The 26,692-nt window shown below is 40.1% G+C and overlaps 1 protein-coding gene across 5 annotated transcripts in view; it reads left to right on the forward strand.

Annotated features, from left to right (window-relative positions):
* The first annotated feature begins 20,976 nt into the window (after window positions 1-20,976).
* RAPGEF2 (Rap guanine nucleotide exchange factor 2) overlaps window positions 20,977-26,692 on the forward strand; it is a 341,360-nt gene continuing 335,644 nt past the window's right edge. For 2 of the 5 annotated variants that reach the window (XM_043970280.1, XM_043970281.1), the window contains exon 1: window positions 20,977-21,265. In XM_043970280.1, the coding sequence (XP_043826215.1) occupies window positions 21,197-21,265 (69 nt within the window). In that variant the 5' untranslated portion in view covers window positions 20,977-21,196. The remainder of the gene's footprint in view (window positions 21,266-26,692) is intronic. The other 3 variants (XM_043970282.1, XM_043970285.1, XM_043970283.1) reach the window with 2 other exon arrangements.

Raw genomic sequence — 26,692 nt, forward strand, 5'->3', positions numbered from 1 at the left:
GACTTGTATGAACTGATGTATAGTGAAGTGAGCAGAACCAGGAGAATGCTGTGCACAGAGACAGCAATATTGTTTGATGAAGAACTATGAATGACTTAACTATTCTCAGCAATACAATGATCCAAGACAATCCCAAAGAACTATTGATGAAGCATACTATCCACCTCCAAAGAAAGAACTGATATTGATAGAACACAGACTGAAACAGGCTATTTTCACTTTCTTTACTTTTTTTCTTTTATTTAGGTTTTCTTATAAAAAATGACTAATATGGTAATGTTTTACATAATTGCATATGTATAACCCACATCTGATTGCTCAGTGCCTCAGGGAGGGGGCAGGAGAGGGAAGAAAGGAAGGATAAAATTTAGAGCTCAAAACTATAAATAAAAATGATAATTATTTTTAAAAAGGAACTACATTAGATTTGAGTCCATTCTCTGCAGAAATGAAAGCGGTATCAGGGACAGTGTGCATCTGAGGTGTTGAGGGGTGATGTTTGTACTTTTGTTCTTGCTGTATCTTCAAAGTAAATGTTCCTCTGTAAAAAGTAATTGATAGTAATTGCTGAAATGGAACTAGGGCACTAGAAACTGGTGGTTAACTGTGAGATGAAAACTTCCGGAATGGGAGTTTAAGCAGATAGCACTAGAGAATAGATATCCCCAGCCCCTCAGGGGTATCTCCTAGAATCCTGAAGGTGAGGTACGTCCAGCTTTGTTCCAGGAGCTTGAGATCAGAGATATACTACCTATGCAAGGGTCTGGTGAGGTAAGCAGTAATTATTCCCATTTAGCAGAGAAAGAAGCAGAGATTTAGAGAAATGAAGTGACTTGTCCTACAGTCATAAATCAAGTGTGCAGATGGAATTTGAACAAAGGTCTCCTGGCTCCTAGTTCTGCCTTTTCCCCTCTGTTTCCTTTTATAACACACTGAGTCTTGTCAATCATTTCTGCCTTGTTGTGAATGAGTCCATCAAAGATGACTGAAAACAAGCTTTGACTGTAGGGAATGTGAACAATACATGACAAGTTCTTATGGGGTGAGAGTGGGCAGGAGTCAACTAGAAGAGATGCTAAATAAAAGAAGATGAATTTTACCTAAGGCTGGACGCCCTGCTCTGGCCATTGTTCAGACCACAGATACTAAAGCACAGTATTTCTAACTGGTACATGACATTTTTTAAAGAAGCTAGCTCCTCAAAGCCTGTCTTGTTTCTATTCAGTTTTTTCTTTTCTTTTTCCAGATAGCAATAGCTAACTCACAGTTACTGTGAGTTACAAGGGGCAGAAGATACTGCCTTGGAGCTATGGGAAATGGAATTTCATCTCAGGAAAACTACAATGTGTAGAGAAAAATTCCCACAGGGAAAGACTTTTCATTTTTCTGTATCTGTCCTTTCTGACCCTTCTCCATGACCTTTAAGTCCTTAGGGAGAGTCTTTTATTCATTGGTGAAATGAGTTTAGAGAAGAACTTTAAGAAAAGGAAATAGCATTATTTACTTTATTTTTTGCTGACTTCATAATCATTCCCTAGTTTTTACATTCATTTCAAGTGGTGAAAGAAATTATATAATTTACAATATTAACAAAGACAACAGTGCCATGGAAAGGAAGATAAATTTGTATTCAAAAGACCTGAGTTTTAAGCCTAGGGGATGGGGTGTGTGTGTGTGTGTGTGTGTGTGTGTGTGTGTGTGTGTGTGTGTGTGTGTGTGTGTGTGTGTGTGTGTGTGTGTAAAGCACCACCACCCTTTGGCTTTAATGGATCCCTTCAGAGCAATGTTGGTCTGCCCCCAGTCTGATAGATGCAGGTAAAGCTGCTGCTTTTTGAAGACGTGAATTGAGAGATAACTGGGTACAACAAAGTAGTTAATGGGGGGCAGGTTGGAAGAAAAGAGAATATTTGGGGAGGAGAGCTAGTGGTGAAGAAAGAGGAGAGGGAAAATAGGTAATAGTATCTAGTTCAGGTAGTGTCAGCACTCCAGAAGCAAAAGCAAATGGTGTTTACCCCCATCTGGGTCCTGAGAGAGAGCACAAAAACTTATCTATAGCAATTCATTGACCATTTCATGAAACACAAAGGCAGCTAGGGCCTGGCATGAGGAAGACCTGAGTTCAAAACTAGTCTCACGGGGGCAGCTAGGTAGCATAGTGGATAAAGCACTGGCCCCGGATTCAGGAGGACCTGAGTTGGGTAAAAATCCAGCCTTAGACACTTGACACTAGCTGTGTGACCCTGGACAAGTCACTTAACCCTCATAGTCCTGCAAAAAAACAAAAAACAAAAAACAAAACCCTCTAATCTCACATAGTTACCATCTGTTATGACACTGCATGAGTCACTTAAGCCCTGTGTGACTCAGTTTCCCCAGGTGTAAAATGAGGATAATGATAGTATATATGCTCCAGGCTTCTTGTTATGAGAATTATTATTCCCACTTCCATCCTATTTGAGTGCCACATTGGGAAATGGACTGGAGAAAGCACATAGAGACAGCCTGAAGGTTGGAGAGACCTGTAGTTTGGGGAATAGGTGGCATGTGAATGCTTGCTCCAATATTTATATTTTGCTTTACGTAAATGTCATCATGTTATATGAGGATTTTGGCTTGGCCTGGAGAGATTCCTTGAAAATCAGAGGATCATTGATTTAGATCAAAAGGGACCTCAGACCCTTTCATTTTACATTTAAGGAAACTGAGACCCAGTGGGGTTAATCAATTAACAAACATTTTTTTATTATTATTGCCTACCTTATTCCCAGCACTCTGCCAAGTGCTAACACCACTTGGTCATTAACACCTGTATTAAGCAGCAGCAGCAGCAGAGCACCACTAGGTGATCTGATACCAGAGTTAGTGTTTGCATGGTAGCTAGTTCTCACTAGTTGCATATCCTTTTGTCCTGGTAGACAGAAGCAAGGGAGGTAGAAATCTGGGAAGCTGGAGACAATCTTACTTTGTCACTTTCCATACTCCCTCTGGTACTAGGGAAGGTAAATTACTTGACTAAAGATAAGATTGGGAAAGAATGCATGGAATCAGGACCAGCAGGCTAGAATGAGAAAAGAAATCAAGTGATAAGGCTTAAAAAACCCTGGCATACTATCATTAAATAAATAATGTGGAGATACTAGGATAAATTGCATTTTCCATTACAGTTTATTAAATTTAATTAAATGAGTAAGAAGCAGAAATTGAAACAAAGACACCTTAGGCTGCAAACATAATGATCAATAATCCTAAAATTAGCCTTCTGGGCTATTTACCCACATTCCCCTTACATGTGGTATATCTATCAGTACCACTGAAGTTGAATTTCTTTGCTCCTGGTATTTTATGTCACAACTGCAATGCTATTTAAATATAGTTTTTTTTATGTTTATTAATCATCAGGGAGATAGTTAAACTCAAAATGGTACAATTTTCTCTTTTAAATTGTGTGCTTAACTCTCGTCAGTGTTAATGTACATTATTCGTGCACACCAAGGGAAAACTATGAATATCCCCTGTCTTGGGACATAACACACTGCAGGTTTTTCAGACTTTGTCAGATGATTGGCTTATTTCCTTCATATCTCATTAATTCAGCAGAGTCCCTTGTGTATCTAAGTATAAATTGCTGTTTGATTTTTGAAGGGAAAATGCAATGCTCTAGCAGAGCCCAGCTCTCTGGAAAGGATTATTAGTGCTTGTTTAAAAGCCTGGGATTGAAGAAGTTGTCACCATTTGAAAACATGTCACTTTTGCCACACTGAACCCTCTGCCTCAATTCTCAAGAAACTTTAAGAACTAGAGCAAGATGCAGTTGATTTTAATTAATATTTTCATAGATCCCTCCAGAGCGCATTGTAATTTCCATTACTGTTTAAGTGTTCCTAGAACCACAGGGGACAGCATTCTCCACCATAACTACACAGCTATGTGTGAGAGTAACAAAATACACAGGGTATTGTGATTTATGAGAAGAGATTAAAGTCACTAAAGACTGCTTGGCTGAGAAACAAGAATGGTGTTGTGTGTGTACTTGTGTTTGAAATGATCAGAGAATATGAAAGTGCAAAGAAAGAAGAATTTTTTAATATGTAAAATGAAAGGTATAATTAGGAGAGGGGCAAAATTACATTAATTAATTCTTGGAGGAGACAAATTAAGAATGCTAAATAATACTCATTCCTTTTTCTACAGGTTTATAAAAATCATGCAGTTTGGTGATATGTAGGATACAGCAGAGCAAAACTGTAGTGGATATTCGGTACAATAAGGTCCCTGCAACCCTAAGTCTCATTGAATGGCAAGGAATTCTATGTAATTAACTCCATGTGATGAGATCTACATCAAAAGGAGGTAAGATCAAGGTGGTGTTACACCCTATGCATTTTAAAGGACAGTCTTCCATTCCAAGGAAAGAAATACCAGTTAGCCTAAAACAGCAGCATGTAGTTAAACTTAGTCTGTCCCTTGGAAGAAATTACCTGCCCAACCAGTTGGACTACAATCTCCACATTCTCTAGTCAGGTAGAAGGAGAAGGAGCTTGGACCGAGATTGAAAGGAATGAGTCACTTCACATTCATTGTATCTTATTTTGTCTCCTCAGAATCAAACCATTCCTAGTTGGGTAAAAATCAATACTTAAATGAAAAGAGGGGAAAGGACTCACATGTACAAAAATATTTATAGCAGCTCTCTTTGTGTTGGTAAAGAATTGGAAATTGAGGGAATGCCCATCAATTGGGGAATGGCTGAACAAGTTGTGGTATATGAATGTAATGGAATACTATTGTAATGTAAGAAATGACGAGCAGGCAGATTTCAGAGAAACCTGGAAAGACTTAAGTGGACTGATGCTAAGTGAATTGAGCAGAACTGGGAGAACATTGTACACTAACAGCAACATTGTGTGATGATCAACTATGATAGACTTGGCTCTTCTCAGCATTGCAATTATCCAAGACAATTGCAAAGAACTCATGATGGAAAATGTTCTCCACATCCAGAAAAAAGAACTGTGGATTCTAAATGCAGATTGAACCATACTGTACCTGCTTTTTGGGGTTTTTTTTTCTTTTTTGAGGTTTTTCCTTTGTATTCTGATTCTTTCACAACATGACTAATGAAGAAATATGTTTAATGTGATTGTACATATATAACCTATAGCAGATTGCTTGCTGTCTCAGGGAAGGGGAAGGGAAGGGAGAGAGGAGAAAAATTTGGAACTCAAAATCTTATGAAAACAAATGTTGAAAACTATCTTTACATGTAACTGGAAAAAATACTTTTGTGCTAAAAAAAATACTTCTATGAGTATGGGCTCTTTCTCTAATACCTTCTCATCCTGTGAGAATCTTTTCTATTCTTTTCTCATAAATATCCCATGCATCTTCATCCAATGTACTCAAAGCTTTCCTTGAGATCTTCTAACATTAGCTGGATAACAATGTAAAGCTAAGGCCTTCCACTTGTTATCCCTTAAACTTACTATATGATTGGCCATCTCCTGGATTGATACTTATGCCCCTTATATGCAAGCCACCATTTGTTCAAATATGCTCCTCTTCCACTAAAGTATTATTTGTAGTCCATCCTTAGCCAAGTGATAGACTTGTTTGGTTTTTTTGCAGGGCAATGAGGGTCAAGTGACTTGCCCAGCGTCACACAGCTAGTAAGTGTCAAGTGTGTGAGGTCATATTTGAACTTAGGTCCTCCTGAATCCAGGGCTGGTACTTTATCCACAAGTGATAGACTTTCACAACAGTTCCTCCAGCCCACATCTCTCCCCATATTAACAATTACCTATTAGACATTCCAATCTCTATTTCTCAGAGACATCTTAAATTCAACATGTCTAAAATGGAACCTATTATCTTTCCTCTTTAGGCTGTCACTCATCTCAAACTTCCCTGTTTCTGTGTGAGGTTCCACCATCCTTCTGGTGTTTCACTTCATTGTCTCAACCTTATTCTGGACTTCACAGTCTCTCTCATCTCACATAACCAGTCAGTAGCCAAATCTTGCTATTTGTACCTTCACCACATCTCTTGCATCTCAATCCCTTCTTTCCACTCACACATCTATCACCTCAGTACAAGCCCTCATCACTTTGCCTAGATTACTGCAACAGCCCCTGGTTTGTCTTCCTGTCTCAAATCCCTCACTACTCTAGTCCATTCTATACACTACTTGCAAAGTAAATTTCTTTAAGTGAGGATCTGACTACATGACTCCCTTACTCAACCAACTCCAGTGGCTTTTTATTGTCTCTGGGATCAGATATGAACTTCTCTGTTTAGTTTTTAAAGCTCTATACAACCTGACCCAATATATCTTTCCAGACTCACTGGACATTATTCTCACTCCTGCACTTTGAAACCCAGCAAATTGGCTTTTCTATTCCTCTTTCACACACCCCTCCCCCATCTCTTACCACTGTGCCTTTGCACTGACTAGCCTTCTTACATGAATATATTCCCCACCCCTGTCACACAGAAGTCCTCTCTTCTTTTAAGATGGAGCTCAGGAACAATCTTCTGCAAGAAGCCTCTTCTGATCATCCAAATGCTAGTGTCCTCTCTCTCAAACTACCTTGTATTTAACTTTTATACATATTTGTATTCATGAAGAATGCATTCATAATATATATATATATATATATATATAACATTTGTATGTATTTTTGTATAGATTTTATATGTAGTTTATATTCTTGTATAGATTTTGTGTGTATTTGTTTTCTCCATTAGAATACAAATTCATTGTGAGTAGGGGTATTTCATTTTTTACGCTTGTATCCCCAATACCTAGGGCACATAGCATTTAACAAACTCTTGTTGATCGATCTTGTTGAGAAAATCCCTTCCATAACCTTCCTAGTACTGCAACAATGGTTCTGACATTTCTACTTTAACCTGCAATTCAAAATAGTCTTGTAGGGATAAGAGCCAAGGTTGAATAACTTGCAGTGGAGAGGCATTGAAAATGCTCATGATATCAGGTTGCTTGGTAGAGTTCCTAGATAGGGCAATTTGCTCTTTGCTTTATGTGCCTTTAAAAGTGCAAAAGGTGATAGTCATGAAACAGATGCCTGAGTACTCTCTGAGGTAACCCAATCTTGCTAATGGCACCCCAGTAATAGATTACTAGTTGGCATGGTGATTTAACTTTGAGAAACCAGCTTGTGGAGAACTCAGGGTACATGCATTCATCCATCCATTTAAAAAAATTGTTAAGTGCCTTTTAATTTATTATTTTTTTTCCTATTAAGGACTTTTTTCTGTTGAGGTGTGTATTTATCAATCAGGTAATTCTTCATATTTAATTAATCAGTAAAGCATCAAGTTAGGTGGCTTTGCTAACCAGAATTTTTTTTAATTGATATATTTTCTTTTTTTTATACCACCTTCATTTATAATCATATTCCTTTTCTCTTTCCTTTGCAGAGAACCAGTCAGAATTTCCATAAAAGAGAACTGCTAGCCTAGGTTCTTGGGGATGAGTCTTAGGGGAACCTGGCATGCAAATAGAGGAGTTAGGTTCTTTGCCCAGAATTATAGGTCTCCCTGAGTCCAGTCCCAGTGCTGCCTAAATTCTCAGATTTAAAACTAGGAAAAAACCTTAGAAGTTAACCTAGTTTAATACCTTCATTTAACTGATGAAGACTTCATGCCCAAAGAGAGTTGTCTAATGTCCCATAGGTAGTAAGAGTAATGGCAGAGCAGGAATTCAAACTCAGGTCCTCTGATTCCAAATTCTGCACTTTTCCCCCTGCCCCTTAACCATCTCACCATGTGTTCAGGGAAAGAAACACAAAGCACCAGAGGCAGCCAGGAGCCCAAGGGCCAGGTCCTAAACAGTATATGTCTTTACTGCCATGTGGGAGCATAGCATCACCCTAAAGTTTTACTGAGTGAGCCATTGCTCCTGGCTCAGTGTCTAATCTTCTTTGACACAACATCTGTTCTGGCATATGGGATTGGGCATCTCCCTTAACAAGAGGTTGAAATCTCTTTTCAATCCCCCTTAGAACCAAAGCATATGTTCCAATGGGACTTCTTCTATAACAGAATGAGACACACACAGAGAGAGAGAGAGAGAGAGAGAGAGAGAGAGAGAGAGAGAAGTTTAGCAAAAGCAACCAATACATTAACTAAATCTGATAGCAGTGCTGAAAGAGAACTGGTTCCTCCCCACCATCTTGGGCAAGTCACTCACTCTCCTGGGCCTCAGTTTCCACAGCTGCAAATTAGGGGCTGGACAGGATGATCACCAAAGTCACTTCCAGCTCTATGTCTGTCCAGTCTATAACTGTATAAATATATACACTACTCCACCTCCATTTTTGCAAAGAATGGAAGGAAATGCATTTTCTCCTCTCTCCCTCAGAACTGGGCTTTAACCTCTACACTTTGGCAAAAATTACTTGGTTTCCAAAGTACTGGGAAAAGAAGAAAGATTAAACAATTGTGGATATATTTAAAATATTTAGGTTAGTTACTATTTTGCATGTCAGTCAATAAAAATTTATTAAGCACCTACTCTGTTCCAGGCCTGGTGCTAAACTCTGGGAATATAAATACAAATGAAAATAAAGACAATTCCTGTTTCAAGGAGTTTACAATCTGACAAGGAAAAGGAAAGTAAAAAGCAGGGATGGGCTGAGGGGTTAAAGAGGTAGAAGGAAGGGGAAGGAGAAGGAGAAGGTATTTTCAGGGCATAAGGGAGAGGTCCAAAGAAGTACTTCCACAGAATGAATAGGCTACATGGGCATCCATCAAAGGTTCAAAGAACATGCTTTCCTTTCCTTTTCCTTTTGACCTTTCCCTTTATCGAATTTAGGATTTGGGCAGTTCATCGCATTAAGCCTAAGACTCCTATTGCAGCTGCTGCTTGACCTGAAGGATCTATAGTTTTCCCTTCATTTCCCCGCCCCCTCCCATATACACTTGCGGCTTCATTAGGCTGAAGATGGCTCCTTATCTGCTCTTCAGTCAAGCAACCTGTAACCCTGAAAGTCACTGTGCCCTGACTGGTTCTGGGTTGAAGAAAAGATGTGTCACAGTGGATTTCTCAAAGAAGTCACTTGGAAATCTGAATTTTGCTACTATCAATAAGTAGAGCTGAAAAGAGATATAGAAATCCCCTCAATTGTTATTCTCATCTCCTAAGAATGGAGGGATACTAATCAAATTAGTCTAAAATTCTGCTAGGAATATAATGTGTGTCCAGCTGTAAATGTTGTCTTTGAACACAATGTCATCAGATTCTACTGATTAACTTAATTTCATTGTATAAGTTTTGGAGGTGTGACTTCTTGCATATTATATGCAAAATCCCTATGAATGATTATTCCAGCATCATCAGAACCCTGGTGTTATTTTTCAAATGCCTTATTGTAAACTTAGTAACTATCAAGAAAACAAATAACCAAATAAGCACACAAGATAAGGACTAGAACTTCACAAAAACTCTTAGCATTTAACAAAGAGAAACCCAAGAAATTAATGGATATCAAATAAAAAAAATGTGTTTGTCCTAGGTCCTCTTCCAAGCTTGGTGGAAGTTCTGTTACTTTTTATTTCCTTTATGGTTTTTTTTAAGACTTTATAGATGAAGTCAATGTTTGTAAGAGGATGCATTGAGCACTGGATAAGAAAGCAGACTTGGAGAAAGACCTGGGGCAAGTCCAAACTCTGACACTAAGCTGTGTGATGCTGGGCAAATCACTTAACCACTTTTACTTCAGACATATTCTTGGGATCTATCTAGTAAGTCACATATTGGTCATGATTTGTATTTGTGTATGTAGTTCTGATCTCACTTTGTATGACTTCATATTTCTGTCCATATTTCTTGACATTAATACTCACATTTTATGGCACCATAATATTCTGTTTTGTTAATACAGAGAAAGTAGGGAAAGGACCTGTGATGTCACTGACACAGAGAAACTGTAGATGAAAAAAAAAATCTCTTTACCAATACAGGGCAGCACCTTCTCAGCTACTTATAGTTTTATTTATTTTTTTTGTGGGACAATGAGGGTTAAGTGACTTGCCCAAGGTCACACAGTTAATAAGTAAGTGTCTGAGGCAGGATTTGAATTCAGGTCCTCCTGAATCTAGGGCCAGTGCTTTATCCACTGAGCCACCTAGCTGCTCCACTATTTATAGTTTTAGAGAATTACCTGGGTACTGAAAGGTTAAATAACTTGCATGGAGTCATGTAGTATATGCAAGAGCTAGGACTTGAACCCAGGTCTTCCTAACTCAAAGGCCAGCTCTATCCATGGTGCCACAATGACATGGTGACTCTCTACATTAGTGTGTGTGTGTGTGTGTGTATAAATGACATAAATATCCATAAGAATTTTCATATACATAGGTCTCCTTCCTCACCCTCCACATTGAGAGTAAAAATTCCTAAAAATGGAATCTCTTGATCAAAGAGTTTGATCTTTGAGTTTTAGACATTTTCAATATGTGATCTCTTTGAGGAGTCTAATACAATACCATAGTCACTTTTTTGATATAAAGTCATCCCTTCTACTTTATCTCAGAGAGAAACAAACCAATGCAATTGATGTAAACGACATCTCAGGCCTCAGACCTCTGGGTTACTATATCTCTTGTGAGAGAAGGAAAATATGTTTCATCATCCATTCTCATGACCCAGCATTGGTGATTACATTTAATCTCAGTTCAGTTGCTTCACACACACACACACACACACACACACACACACACACACACACATCTGCTTTCTTTTCATATGTTAGTTTATGTAAGACTTCCATGCATCCTTTCCCCCACTCTGAGTTCTTAGTCATTTGTTTAGGTGGAGTGATATTCCATTTAATTAAAATACTATAGTTTCTTTAGAAATGTCCCAGTAAACAAGCACTGCCTTTGCTTCTTCATTGTTGTTGTTACCACAAAAGGTCTTTTATGAATATATTGGTACATATGGAATTGTTCTATTTGTCTTTGACCCCTTTAGTTCAAATATATATCTGGTGGCAGGATTGCTGGGTCAAAAAGTATGATGGCGCAGTGGATGGAGCACTGGCCCTGGAGACAGGAATCCCTGAGTTCAAATCCAGCCACAGACACTTAACACTCACTGTGTGACCCTGGGCAAGTCACTTAACCCCCATTGCCCTGCAAAAAAAAAATAAAGAAAAAAGAAAAAATGTATGAACAGTTTAGTAACATTTCTTTCATCATAATTCCAAATTGTTCTCTTGAAGGAGAGAAATGGTTGGCCCAATTCACAGTTCCACTTCAGTGTATTCATGTGTCTGTTTTCCCATTGCCCCTCCAAATACGATTTCCATATTTTATCATTTTGGCTATTTTGATGGGTATAACACTTTCTTTTTTCATTTCTATTATTATTAGTGATTTGGAGCATTTTTCCCCTATGGCTAGAAATGGTTTGCATTTCTTCTTTTGAAAGTCATTCATAGTCTTTGATTACTTTTGATATTTTTCATAAGAAGGAATTCAGTGCCATAATTCCTATGTGGATAATTCTCTCTTACATTATGGAAAATATACTCCAGCAAACATTTATAAATAAAACATCTATAAAATGAACAATATTTTTCTACTGATTTCTCCTATACAATTTAAGATATCTTCTCATGGATCTTGAGCAACAAGTTTCAAAACCTTGTTTTGGGAGGAGTTAGGAGAGCAGTCTTTTTTTAAAAATAGTATTTTATTTTTTTCCAGTTACATGTAAAGATAGTTTTCAACATTAATTTTTATGAGATTTTGAGTTACAAAATTTTTCTCCCTCCATTCCATACCTCCTTTCTCCCCAAGACAGCAAGAAATCTGATATAGGTTATATATGTACAATCACATTAAGCATATTTCCACATTAGTCATGTTGTGAAAGAATCAGAACAAAAGGGGAAAACCTCAAAAAGAAAAAAAAAACACAAAAAGTAAAAATAGAGTGGTTCAATCTTCATTCAGATCCCACAGTTTTGTTTTGTTTTTTTCTGGATGTGGAGAACATTTTCCATTATGAGTCCTTTGGAATTGCCTTGAATCATTGTATTGCTGAGCAGAGCTAAGTCTATCACAGCTGATCATCACATGAGAACAGCCAGTCTTGTCAAGTGTAGTCTATTAGCAGTGACATGCTTCTTTGAAGTCTTATCTCAATTTAGTAGTTCACTTTTCCTCTTCAACATTTAGTCATTTTCGATATCTTCCTGATTTTAGTATTTTCTTCATGATGCTGGCCAATAACACTGGACATGTGGTTAATGGAATGCTGCAAAATTCTTCATTTTAAAAGACTTTACTAATAATATTTAGAGCCTCTACAATTTTATTGGTAAAGATGATAATAAAGCTGTGTTGAAATATCCAATTTCACCAGTAGGTGCTACCATCTACTATCAGACAAGATGCATATATGCCAACTTTAAAAGTATATACTTTGGAAAGCTCTAGGATCTAGTTTATATAAAGTGAATTAATTTCCTATTATTATTTCCATAAGTTCAAAACTCTTTATGTCGATTTTATTTTTATACAATTTCCCCCTAATTCCTATATTAGTTTTTGAGGGTCATCACAAATGTAGCTCCTTTGTGCTTCTGAATTACTTTTGTTTATGAAAATGATGAAACTGATTTCACCATGAATAACACATGTATTTGAACTACCCTTCTTGTAGCAAATAGCATAGGTCTGTGAAGCACCTGGCCAAGAGTGTAGTCTATAACCATGGAACAGAGCCAACTGACTTATAGTGATTTTTGACCCTAGTCTTATCAGTTCTATTGTCTTTTCTAATCCTTGATTCTAAGTAGGCCATAGAGTTATTCATTCTATGTTAGATAAGCATAAAGGATGAAAGGAGTTTGGCATTACATGTCCTCTCTGTGTTTTTTATTAGAAATTTTCCTTTTGGGTGTTATGCATAATGTTGTAAATGGAAAGACTAAGAAAGGCCATGATGAATTGGCACTTGACTACAAATTACTCAGACTGTATGTTTACCTCTTTCCTTCTAAGCTATTTCTCAACTGTAGCAATTTATTACCGTTATTGAGTACCTGGTCATAGACAAGTCACTTAGCCTTACTGAGCCTGTGTTTGTCAACTTACAAATGGGGATAATATATTACCTGGCTTCAAAAAGATGTCTTCTCCCTTCCCCCATGTTATTTTGAGAGTAAAAACTCCTAAAAATGGAATGAGAGCTATTGTGAAGAAAGAACTAGGAAACCTCAAAGTACTATATAAATGTGAATTATTATTCCATGACTTATATTTAGTTTTCTTTTTTAAATATTTGACTAGAAACAAAGAGTAAACACTAATACAAGCATCTAAGCTTGATTAGTAACTATATTTAACTTGATTAAAGTCAAGGCATAATGGATTTATATATACATATATATGTATGTGTGCATATACATTCACATACATACATACATATACATACACACACATATATACACTCTCCAAGCCTCCCTCAAGATTCTTTGTTCATTCTTTTTCATTATATTGTCCTCTTTTTTTTTTTTTGCAGGGCAATGAGAGTTAAGTGACTTGCCCAGGGTCACACAGCTACTAAGCGTCAAGTGTCTTAGGCAGGACCTGAACCCAGGTCCTTCTGAATCCAGGGCCAGAGCTTTATCCACTCACCACCCAGCTTCTCACATTGTTTTCTTATAAAGTCATGGTATATACTTTTTCCTTCTGGTTTTACTTTTTTCACTTTGCATTATTTATAGAGAGCTTTCTAGAGCTAGCTAAGTGGCATACTGCATGGAGTGCTGGGCTGAGTTCAAACCCTGTGCAAGGTATTTACCAGCTGTGTGAGTATGTTACCTAACCTCTCTCAGCTTCAGTTTTCTTGTTTATAAAATGGAGATAATACTGACTCCCTCACAGAGCTGTAAGGATGAAATGAAAAAATTATGTAAATTGCCTGGCTAACCTTAAAAAATGCTATCAAAATGTAGCTATCTTTTTCATATTAGTTGGACTTAATTGCAATATATTTTCTATTCTTTGAATACTATCTATGATTCAACCATGTTGTTATTATTGGAGATTTAGATTGTTTCCAGTTTGTGGGTTTTTTTGGGGGGGGGAGTCCCTATTTATTTATTGTAATTACATATACTGGTGCCATGAAAATCCTCAAAAAATATATTTCTTTTGCTGCTTGTTTTTACATAATATGCTCCTATCCTGAAGGGAGCCCCCATCTCTTGACCTATTTTGTTCTGTGTCAGGGTTCTTCATTTTACCATTTAGCTGCTAAACCCTGTCTGTCCTCTTCCATTTGACATACTATCTTGTTTTCCTTCTTAAAAAGATTTCCTCTAAACTTTTTACCTTTGAAATGTCTTTACTGTATAGCAAAGTTATACCTAGGAATCTTGTGGGACAAGTACCACAGACTGTGTGTGTGTGTGTGGGGGGGCAAATGGCAGGAAGTAGACTCTCTACAGATGAGGATAGGAAGAAGAAACCATCTTTGAGGTGTGGGGGGGTGGAGAATAGAGAGCACAAGATAATTGTCAGGTAACTTCCTATTTAAACTAATTTATTCTTTCTGATAGCGGGTCAGCTAGATTGCATAGTGAGTAGTGTGCCTGGCTTGGAGTCAGGAACACCTGAGTTTAAATTTGGCCTCAGACGTTTGCTAGCTCTAGGACCCAAGACAAGCCACTTAATCCTATTTCCCTCAGTTTCCTCATCAGTAAAATGAACTGGAGAAGGAAATGGCAAACTAAGAAAACCCCAGATGGGGTCACAGAGTCAGACATGACTGAACTATGACAACATTCTTTCTAACTAGATGCTAAGTTCTGTTCTTGCACTGCTGAACAACTGCAAATGACATCAGTATCTTTTCATTTTTGTGCCTTATGATCTTGGCACCCTGGGGCAGATCTTTGCCTATTCCCATCCTAGTCATGGGAAAGTAAGGCCTTCTGAGAGTCACTGCTACAACTCTGTTCTGTTGTTCACTTGCTTATTCCCAATGTTTCTCCAAAAGCTGTTCCCTGTGTCCTTCTTTCCCTCCTTTGGGCTAATTTAGATTTGTAAGCTTGACACATACTTCCCCACTTGGTCTTTGTTTACGTACAGATGGTGCCTTGTACTGTTCTAGGAGCTTAAAAATATTAAATAATAAGCACCGCCTTGAGATGATGTTGATATTGACATTTCAAATGACAGCTGGCCCAGAATTCTTCTCTCCAATGCCCTTGTGTGATTTTGATACTTTTAGATTAGACAACTGTAATGACACCCCACTGACATTTACCCTTGAATACCACCTAGATGCTAAAGTTTTGCAGAGAATAAAGTTGCTCTTTTTCTTGATTTGCTCTTTGCAAATCTCAGCACTGCATAACAATTTGCCTGTGGATGTAATTTCAGTTGTTTATAATAACCTTTAATAACCTATAAAGCCAAGCCACAGCCTCTCATGTGGCAGAGTTGGGTCTCCTTAGGTTACCTTTGCTGTTGGCAGTCTATTCTAACTTAGGATTTGCTTTCTTTGAATTAGTTGTCTTTGAAAGATTATCAGACACTATGTGGATACAAAAAAGTATATGTATTGATTTGCTTTTGTGTCTGTCTGGTAACATTTGGATTGGGACGTGTGTATCTAAATGTATGTCTAGACTTAAAAGGAGGCAGCTGCATCCGACTTTGCCTCAACTCCAACAAGTCCATATGTCTTTCTGAACTCCTTTCCCAAGTTTTAACTTAGAGCTGTGAGATTGATATTGGCACTATCCCACAGGCTACTATGTATGTATACACATGTGTATGTATATAAATATACATAAATATTACATATTTTTAAAGTAAAAAATAACAATAGAAGGATGTGACAAGTTAATCAGAGGTTTAATAATCCCTTCCTCAATGAGTTTCATTTTAGAAATGTCAACACCAATGCTTCTCATGGGTAAGGGAAAAAAAAAGGCTGATCTCTCCTGCTGGTACAGCATTTCAACTACAAACCCAGTCACAAACTAAAGGAATCAAATGATTGTGACATTTTCAGGAATAAAATTGTAAAGGGGAGGAGTGGGTATGGCACATAGGTGCAATGTTCCATGCACTTTTAGATGAAGGCATTGTATTATTAGTTTTACTTAACTTTCATACTTTTTTATGAGATCTTTCAATGATCTGTACAATTATAATATAAAAACAAAATATCTCCATAAAACTTTTTTTTAAGTGAGTAGAGGTATAGGTTTACTATAATTATAATGTCAACCACTGGGATATTATTTCTCTTTCCTTAGAACCATCTCCCCATCCTCCAAAGTTTGAAGATTTTAAAGCTGTTTTAATTCCTGAGTGGCATCCTGAAGGTTCTGAATTTAGGGTTTGGGGGAATTTAAACCAAAGATCCTGCTTTTAGTCATGCCTTTGATATAATGTATCCAGTTTCTTTTCTTTTTATCTTTCTGGAATGGTCTAATACTTTGTATCTCTTTAAATGACTACTATTTCTTTCCCCACTTCCAACTCAATACAATGTTTTCCAGTGAAGAAAAGCCAATACTGGTTGTTTATGTTAGATAATAGATAATAGAGTGAAATGCATTACTACTCTTAGGTCATTGTATCCCCAGTATGGAGCATAGCACCTGCATATAGCAGGGGCTTCGTTAATGCTAACTGACTGACTGACTGACCATAGCAGGAGTATACTCAGCCAGGATATACATTAAAGACTTCCAAGTTGATTTAGCTGAGTGAATTTTCCTTTTCCGAGTTATTGTTTTCAACGAGTCAATCATAAGAATTCCCTGGAGGTTATTCTGGCTGTTTTGTACTCTAGAACAGGAAGTGACATAAACAGCCTGAGCCTTTGGCCCCCGAGCCTATCAAATCTTAAGCATGGTTTCAATATCTTTTGAGGAAAAACTAGGCTAACATACATTGCGTTTGATTCCACCACACAACCTTACCCTCTCCAAGGCCAAACACAAACAATTCATGTCCTGGTTTGAAGGCATTTCTTTTCACTTTGTTTTTGTTTTTTTTTTTTTTTGTGGGGCAATGAGGTTAAGTGACTTGCCAGGGTCACACAGCTAGTAAGTGTCAAGTGTCTGAAGCCGGATTTGAACTCAGGTACTCCTGAATCCAGGGCTGGTGCTTTATCCACTGTGCCACCTAGCCGCCCCTGAAGGCATTTCTTTTCAGTGATTTCATTTTGCTTTTTAAAAACTCAGCCAGGTAAAGTTCCTTGACATTTACCTTTGAGGAGCCAGGTATTTCCTAGATTTTGTGCACAAAAAGATCCAGGTTGGTTAGGACCATATAATCATGCTGATCTGAGTCGGTTCTCTTGCTATGCTAGTTTGGATGTTGCTTTTCACCTCTGAGCCTCAGCTTCCTCCTTTGCAAAATGAAGTGGTTGGTCTAGGTCCCTATTATGCTCCTTTCTAGCCTACACTTTTGTATCAGGGATGGCACTTGAAAACTGTCTATCTCCCCACAGGTCCCACAGGAGCCAATGTGGGAAAGTGGAGAAAGTACTGGATTGGAGGCACAGAATCTAGATTTGGCAACCTGGCACTGCTGCTTACTACCTTTGAGTAGGGCCTTTAACTTCTCTAGCCTCAGTTTCATTCAATAAGGTGGGGGTGGGGGTGGAGTGTGGACTAGATGGTCTCAAGGGGCCTTCACTTTTTTTTAATTGCTGTTTTTGGGGTCTCAAAGGTCCTTTATACCTCTAATTCTATTATGCAGTGATGGTAGAAGAAAAGAAATGTTTAGAGACTGTTTGAAACAGGTCTTTATGGGATACCTAATGGATGGTTTAGTTTAGTTGTGGTTTGTTGTTATGGTTATTGTTAGATTTCAGAATTTTTGGGCGGGCCTGTGTCTAATTCTGTCTTCTGTGTGACACCTGTCACATTGTTGATGCTCAAATGTTAAACATTAATAAAATGGCAATGGGTGCCAATATTAGATTAGGCCCATAAGATTCAGAGCAGTGATAAATATGATTGAAATGCTTAGATTGGTAGAGATTATAAAGAGGAAAAATTAGTTGTAATTGAAGTTAAGTGATAGTTTAGTAGCAGTTATTTTGTGGGTGGATTAGACATAAGATTATCCCTTTACCTGAGGTCATTGGAGAAGTTCAGAATCACTATATTTAAATGAATTAAGGCTTCTAAATTGATGGTATCTCCACTTGGATAGTAGGGTTTTATCAGAAAGGTGAAAGAGTCAAGACAGGGAAGTAGTTTTAGCAAGGCTGATATAAAATAGTGGAGGGATTAAAGTTTAAATTGAGTTTTCAGTTTCATACCCAGTCAGAAGGGAATGTCCCTTCTATAGGTTATAGGACCCGTTCCTTAGTGCCAATAGAAGCACCACAAAGCACCCCTGAAGGGCACCCAAATGGGAACTGACTGGACTAAGAAAATGCCATATGAACAGGTTTTTTTAAGGTTGATTTTGCCATTTTGAAAAGCAAACTTATGTGGGTAAAATGCTAGTTTTAAAAATGTAACAATTTTCCCGAAGGCACTGCATTTACCAAAAACATCTGCAGATGAAAAACAGTCAGTGAGAAAGAGACTGGCTTCCTTTTTCCTGTTAGATGTTTGTCTTTCTGTAAAGTGCACAAATAGGCACAAAAAGCAAGCACCATACTTGTGGGGAAGGAGATAGACAAATTGGGGGAGAAGATGAGGGAGAGTAAAGAGAAATAGAAATTCTCATATCCTAAGGGGGTAATGTCTTCACCAAATGAGCTTGACCAGGAATCTTTGGGTGTGCAGTGAAGGGTTTCAGAGAAAAAAAAAAAGACGTGTTAAATAAAATAAAGTTAATAAAGATATAACATCATTTATAAATCTTAGTTTCTCATTAATTAATTCTGGATAGGTCAATCCCTCTCTCAGCTGTTTCCTTTCCTCATTTGTCAAATCAGAGGGTTTGACTAGACAAACGACTCTGATACTGAAGGTGCTGGACCCAGTCATATACTTACTATATAGCCTTTCGGCTTGTTATTTAGCTGATTGGGAGGCGAAAGGTGTGAGGAAAGTTTTAAATTAATTTTTTTAAACCTATGTTGCAAGATCCACTGAAATTATTCCCCAGGGAGTCTCCAGTTCAAATTCTAGATAAACAATTGGATGGATTCAGCTTTGTAGGGGGGGGGGAAGAGAAGACTTCTTTTTCTTGTTTGGCAAATTTCAGAAGTTCTGGACTTTAAACCCAGGAGTAGAACCCCCAGAAGAGAAACGGGCTGGGAGGCAGGGGAGAGCAGTGGGGAAGGCAGCATGGTGATATGTGTTTGTATTCGAACCTGCCCTATGGGAATGGAGGGCGCTTCTCAAAGTGCTTAGCCGGTCTCGTGTCTAAAGGAACTTGGTTCCTAGCGGGCAGAACGAACGCCTTGGAAGAAAAAGAATGTAGGATGTGAAGAAAGACTGGCTCCTCTCGCTAGCCACGTCGGCCCAGGGGCACTGCACTCGATTTACCTGGAGCGCAGGCCGTAGGTGCAGCCGAGACGGAGAAGGCGGCGGCAGAGAGCGGCCGGGAGGAGGGAGAGGGGGTGGAGTAACAAGAAGGGGCTGGAGGCTCAGGGCCCAGAGCCACCTCCCTCAGTCCCTCCCCCGGAATGATGCTGCTGCCCCTGGACTCGCCCTGTTGGTGTCACTCACTCTTCACCATGGTTGCAGCACAAAGCAACAAGCCTTGGAGGCCGCTTCCTCCCTAAGGAGCGGCTCCAGCAGTGGCCGGAGAAGGCGCAGGAGCAGGAGGAGGAGGAGGAGGAGGAGGAGGAGGAGGGGAGTAGTTGCTTCACAAACACTCACACAAGGGGGCTTTGCTTGGCTCCGCTCTCGGCTAAGAGACTCCTCGGACCCTCGGACCCCGCCTGGAGGAGCGCCCCCCCTCTCCCCCCCGCCCCGCCCGGGCAGCCGCCTGCAGCGCCCCCCTCCCCCTTTCCACAGACGGGCGAGGAACAAAGTTGCCGAGAGCGGCTGGGGCCGAGGGGCTGCAGCCCCGGCTGCGTGCGCTCCCTGCGGCAGAGCCCGGGCCGGGGCAGCCTCCCTCCCCGGGCTTCTGGATGGGGGGAGGCGGCGGCGGCTGCCGAGACCACGGAGGCTGCGGCGGTGGCGGCAGAGTAGCCCGGGGGGATGCAGCAGCAGTCCGGGGGGACGGCCGAGCCGAGTAGACTAAGCCTTGGAGGAGCGGCGGCGGCGGCGCTGGCGACTGGGCTTCGCCGCGGCCAGACTTGAGAGCCAGCGAGGGAGCTCGCCTCTCCCTTTCCTTCCTCCCGGGCCAGTGGCTGCGGCGGCGCCGAGACTCCCAGGGGAGATTTGGGGGAGGGGGCGAAGCCCAGAGTCCTGACTCCCGGAGACCTCGGAGCTCCTCCGGGGCAGCGCGATCTCCACCCCAGGAGGGGCCACAAGGCCCAGTCGGCCACCCCCCTTCCCTCCCTCCTCTCTTTACTCTCCCCCCACCTCACCTCCCAGCTACCACTCCCCACCTCCCTAAAAATAACTCAGCCCCAGCGGGGACAGGAGGAGCCGCCACTGTCACCCGAGAGGAGCCGGGGGAGGCGTGTCCGAGTCTTTGGCCCCCGGGAGCGAGGGAGCCGGGCGCGCCAGGAAGCCTCCGAGACTAAACTAGGAGGAAGGGGAGAAGAGTTGACGTCCCGGCCCGGCCCCTTGCTCCCTTCGCTCGGGGCCCGGGAGCGCGGCTCGGCCCAGATTCGGGGAGGGCTTTCCCGAGGACTCGGCCACTAAGGTCCCGGCTCTGGGAAGTACCCCTGGACTGAGAGGCCCGGGAGCGGCGGCCTCGGAGGCAGCAGAGGCAGCAGCAGCAGCACCAGGAGCGCCGCCTTCTGCTCTTCTCCCCCCTCCCCCAATCTCCTCCCCTTCCCTCCCCTCCCCGCTCTTCCCTTCTCTTCCCCTCCCCTCCCCTCTCTTCTCCTCCCCTCCCCACTCCCTGGCCCGGCCCGGCCCGGCCAGGCCAGTGTCCGCGGGAACCCCCTGCGGACCCTGCGCCCCAGGCCCCCTGCGGCTGCGCTGCCGCGCCGCTTCGCTGCGGGCGGACGGATCGAGAGACGGAGGAAACGCTTGAGCCTGAGCGGGGCCCGGGCGAAGCTCCGCTGGTGCTGGGAGGAACAGCCCCAGCCCGGCCCCGCGGGGGGGAGATGGCGTCCTACGTGGATAACAGCTTCCGCCAGGCGGTGATGAAGAACCCAGCCGAGAGGAGCCCCCAGGTACCGGCCCCCGGCCCCCGCGTGTCTCGCTACCCCCAGCGACGGCCTCTCCCGATTTGCACTACTTTCCCTCCCCTCCTTAATTCCCCTTGCCCAGCCACCTTTCACTCCCCTGCTGCCCCCTCCCCCATGACCATTTTCTTGTCGCCCCCCAGCTCTCTTAGCCCTTCCCTCTCTACTCCATACCTTCCCCTTTCCAACTATCCCTCCTCTTCCCCTCCCCATCCCCTTGTGTTGGGATATTCCTTCAACTCAAGGGTGAATGATTTGAATTCTCTTCTTGTCAGCCCATTATCATCAGTCTTCCCTCCTTCTCCCTTCCATTGCCTCCTTCTCAGCAATCCCCCCCCCCCCCCCGCCCTTTTCAGGCTCACTGTGGGCCATCGGTCACCAACTCTTCATAGGCTAGGAGATCTTACTCATGGGAAACTTCTTCCCTTCTTCCTCTGCATGGTGCCCTTATAACTTGTAACTTATAACTTTTAGTTGGAGGTCTTTATGTCTCCTTCTCTAATCATAGGTAGAGGGATCAGGGGATCGTGCAAAAGTGGAGGTGCACTGTTGGCTAGGTTAGTTTTTACGACGCGATCAAAATACTGAATTTAGTCTTCTGGAAATTTTTTTCCTCTCCTGGAGAGAAATGTTGATTTCTCTTTTCTCTTCTCTTCTCTTCTCTTCTCTTCTCTTCTCTTCTCTTCTCTTCTCTTCTCTTCTCTTCTCTTCTCTTCTCTTCTCTTCTCTTCTCTTCTCTTCTCTTCTCTTCTCTTCTCTCTCGCTCTCCCCCCATACATATATGTGTGTACATATATACACATATATGTATATGTATACATATAACCCAAGTATATGTTTAATTTTGCCTAATGGTACCCTTTAAAGAAAGGATGCTGAGTCTCTTCCCCCCCTTGTGAAAATGTTGGCTTAATTCCAGAGGTGGTGTTCTTGAAATGCTTGTAGTTAACTTACTGACCGAAAACCAGGGATATTTACATACATAGGTAGTAATGGTATTTTAACAATTTGCATAAAAGGGAACTGATTCCTTTGCATTACCCAACCTTTTTCAAGTTAAGATATTTCCTTAACCTTTAGAAACTTAAATTTGTTTCCCCCCCCCCTTGTTGGGGTACAAGTGGTATTTAGCTGTTTTAAACTGCATTCGAGATGGGGAAATTTTTATAAGTGTGGTTTGACTTTTTCCCCCTTTAGCCGTGGGTGTTTTTTTTTTTTTTTTTTGCAGCTGACTGGATTATGCTGAATGACACCATATTCTTTCAGTTTTGAATTGGTGACTAGATGGGATTCTGCTTCCAACTGTCTTAAGACAAATAAGCTCTTACTGATCCCTAACACAAGCTGCAGTTCTCAAACTGAAAGAGTTACTTAACTCATTAGAGTTTAATGCCATCTGTCCTGTCTTCATGATGTCCTCTTTCTCTGAGTTGCTTATGTCCTATTTTCAGGAGGCCTCTTCTCCTCCTTAGCCCCCCCCCCCCAGCTTTAGATACTATTTCTTTTCCCCTTTTAACATGAAGAGAGCAAGATAGAGCATGAACATTTTATACAGGTTTATAGCCTCATTTTTACAGAAGTCCAGAGGATGGTATATGGTGTAGTGATATCAGGGAGCTCACAGAATGAATGACTGCATACATTGACCAACTCTATGAAAGACTGTAATTTTAGAAGTAAAATTATTTTAATCAGTCTCTAGAAAGATCCTTCCTACAGCTGAAAAAGGAAGGTTCTGCCCATGCATAGTTTTCTCTCTTTATGTGCCCCTGTCTCATTCAGTATTTGCTTTATATTTGGCAGTCACTCCAAATACTTCTCCATGTATGTGTAAATGGATGGCTCAGTAGGGGTATGATTTGAAAAGCAAATTTCAGTTAGACATTTTACTTTCTTTCAAGGATTCTGTTTGAAATATGAAGTGAAATTCACATGCTTAGAACCTTAGAACCCCAGAAAGGGAGTTGGAAGATGATGTAAGTGACCTTTAGTGCAGATTAGAAAAAGAACATTGCGGTTGGTCAGTTAGTAGACTGGCAATTTCTCAGAAACCAGTCATTCAGGTAGTGGGCCATCAAACTAGGCTGGAAGAGACAAAACCTCTTCTGTGACAGCCGAAAGTGTGTGCCAAATAAAATGAACTGTTAAACTTTCCTGTTTTTGTGCCAATTCTGTAGAATAGAATAAAATGGATGTAGCACAGAAATGAGCCTGAATGCAGTAAGAAGGAGCCAACATAAGAAACCAGGTTCTCTAAGGCAGCTAAATTCAGAACTTGGGGAATGGCCTAGAAGATCAACAGATATTTAGAACCCTTCAGAAAGTCATCTTGGTAAAGAAGCTTGAAATCGTAGATTTTTGAGGTGAAAGTTATCTAAATCAAGGTTTAGATGTCATCAAGTCCAACTCCCTTTTTTATATATAAAGAAACTGAGAGATTAGGTAACTTGGTCAGGGTCACAGAACTGGTAAATAGTTTCTTATACATTGAGAACAGTTTTTGAATATCATTAGACAATATTATTGTTAGGTATCCAGAATAATTGAACCAGGATGAAGAACCTTGAGATCATGTATTTAAGGACAAGTTAAAGGACATGGGGATATTAACCTATTTAGCCTGGAGAAAGGGAAAGGGGTGGGGGTGGGGGTGAGGTGTGTGATTGGATAGCTGTCTTCATGTTTATGAAGGACCCACCTTTATATGAAAGACAGATGCTATTTCTGTTTGGCCCTTGGCAAGACTTAGAGAGCAATGGGTAGAAGTTGCCAATGGAGGTTTGATTTAAGGGACTGGGGACAGGGACATTCCTAGCTATTGAGTTATCCAAAAACGGACCAAATAGATAGAAGGGCTTCTTGCTAAGGCTGTTAGAACTCTTGTCATGTATGTTATAGAAGGGTTTGTGGAGTCTAATTTTGGATGATTGGGTGGTCTCTGAGACCTTCCAAGTCTAAGATGTTCTGGTTTTGTGAAAACTTTGGTATTTAAAAAGAATCTACTCTCATTTGCTAATAATATTAAGGTAAACTGTTTACCTTAGTTAATATTTCGTGCAACACTTTAAAAGTGAGCTATTGGTTTTTTACCTGTATTTTTAAGAATACAGAAAGAGGAGAGAGATACTTCTTCCTCTCACCTCATGCCTATTTAGCCTCTCTTTAATTCATAGAAATGAGTTTTAAATTTGTTTTTCATATTATGTGTTATTTTGTTAATATAAAAGTGGGTCTTGAATTACACAGGTCTTGGATGGGGGGGGGTTAGACATCTATAAATTTAGTAAAAACAAGCCTACTAGCTTAAACATTTTGATTTTGGACTTCCAAATGAAAAGATTAGTAAAATACTCTTTTTTAAAAAAATCGTTTCTTGGAACTTCAAAATGGATCTTTTCAAATGTTATCCTACTGGTTACAGCAGGGACATTTTAGAAGGACAGGATAGAGTTTGGAGAAATGCTAAGTAATATTTGTTTTGAAACTTATTTTAACCACCCTACCCCATAATCTTAGTTTCTGATTCAAACTCAATGAATACATAGTTTTTTATTTAGGTCAATCAACTGTCCTGAAAAATTTGTGTGGACACCAAATGTAGCCTCCATAGTTAATTGACAGATCAAGTAGACAGATAGTGGGAGGAGCTTTAAACCCAGGGATTAGGAAATTAATTAGGTAAATAATTAGGAAAACTTATTTTTGAAGCATTTCAGGGTTTTCCTCTGAGTTTTATTTCAGCATCTTTGATAGAGGAGGCATGTTAAGGAAGAAATACATCATTGCCACCTTTTAAAAGATTAAAAAAACCAAACCCAAAATTCAGTGAAAAAAAAATTCACTCCATTATGTGCCCTGGTTACAAGGGGTCGGGAAAACCTGGCCAGACCACTCTAGTCAATGGAGTACTGTGTTCAAGGAGCCAAAAAGCCTCAGAAAATAATAATAAAAAGAGACATGTGCATGTTTACATTGTTCAGGTTACTTCAGTTGGAAAAAAAAAACCCAACCCTGCCAGCTCTCTTGAGTAATTGGTTTTTAAAAACTATTTGGGTCGATGTCTTTAAATACTTAAATGGTAAGTTCCATCACTAAACACATTTAATGTAGTAGCAGAAGTAAATAAATTGCAAACAGCTACATCCCTTAAGGCTTCATATAATGAAATGATTTTTCTAAACTATTTTAGTAACTTAGTGGTTTCTAACCCTTTGAAAGACTCCTGTCTGCTGTGGCTTAATGTTTTTTAACGTTTCAGGTAGAACAGCAGCTAATTTCACTGGTATACATAATGAGTACCTTTTTTGAAAGGTTCATCTAATCTGTTTTGAGTTACTCTTCTAAATATGACCTTTTTAACATTGTGTCTTTCATAAAGTAAAGATAAACTTTGATTGATGCAAAGCAGTTGGAATTTGGGGAACAGTTAGTTTACAAGAGTACATTGCTTCAGTTGCTAAAGCATGAATAGGCTGGCAAGATAGTTTCAAACTCACCGAACTATGTTAACTTTCTACAGATAGTAATTAGAAAATGTATGGCATAAGGGGAAGATTGACTCAGCTCCTCCTTGATAGAAGTACCTGTACAAAAGAATCTCAACCTGTCTCTGTCTTTCTTTGACGTGTATTCAACTGTCAAATATTTAGGAAAAACAATGGTTTAATTATGAGACAGGAATATGAATATTATGGTGAAATTTCCTACTCAAAATAAGTTCTTTGGTACCATTGTTTCAAGAGTTTATGTTCCTAAATAACAACCAGACCTTTTTTTTTTTTTGCTATTATTCATTCTGAAATCTTTAGCTTAAAAAGAAAATGGTCACAGTTTTTCATTTTTGATACTTAGATAACCTGCATCCATGATCTTGGAAATGACAGTACTCCTACCTCAGATGAAACTCACAGCCCATCCACAGCTCCTGGTCCTTTGTGATTATCATCAGTAATATCATTTCCATAATCCCTTCTTAGAGGATCCTCCCATTGGGGATCTGCAATGTATTAGAGGCTTTCCTCTGGTTCTTCAAACATTTTGTGGGCACCCCACAATGTATATCCCCTAGGTTGTTTATTTTCTATCTCTCACTCTTCAAGAAGATTTTAGATGTCATCAAGTCCTGTCCTCATTTTACAAGGGGGTGGTGGTGGGTGGGGTGGGATGGTTGTAGGCAATTGAGGTCCAGAGAGGTTAAGTGTTCTGTCCAGGGTCATATAGCCTAGTATAGTGTAGGATTTGAATCCAGGTCTTCCTGACTTCAAGTCTATCCAGTATAGCTTGTTGGCTCTGTATATAGCTGATCCTTGCCTTTTCTTTTGAAGTTTTAGGTTAAAGAGATGATAAATTCTAATTTGTCTAAAACATGACACGGCCAAATTACACTAGCATAATGATAGATTTGCTGTAACTACA

This window comes from Dromiciops gliroides, chromosome 6 (assembly GCF_019393635.1).
Source record: "Dromiciops gliroides isolate mDroGli1 chromosome 6, mDroGli1.pri, whole genome shotgun sequence".
Lineage (NCBI taxonomy): Eukaryota > Metazoa > Chordata > Mammalia > Microbiotheria > Microbiotheriidae > Dromiciops > Dromiciops gliroides.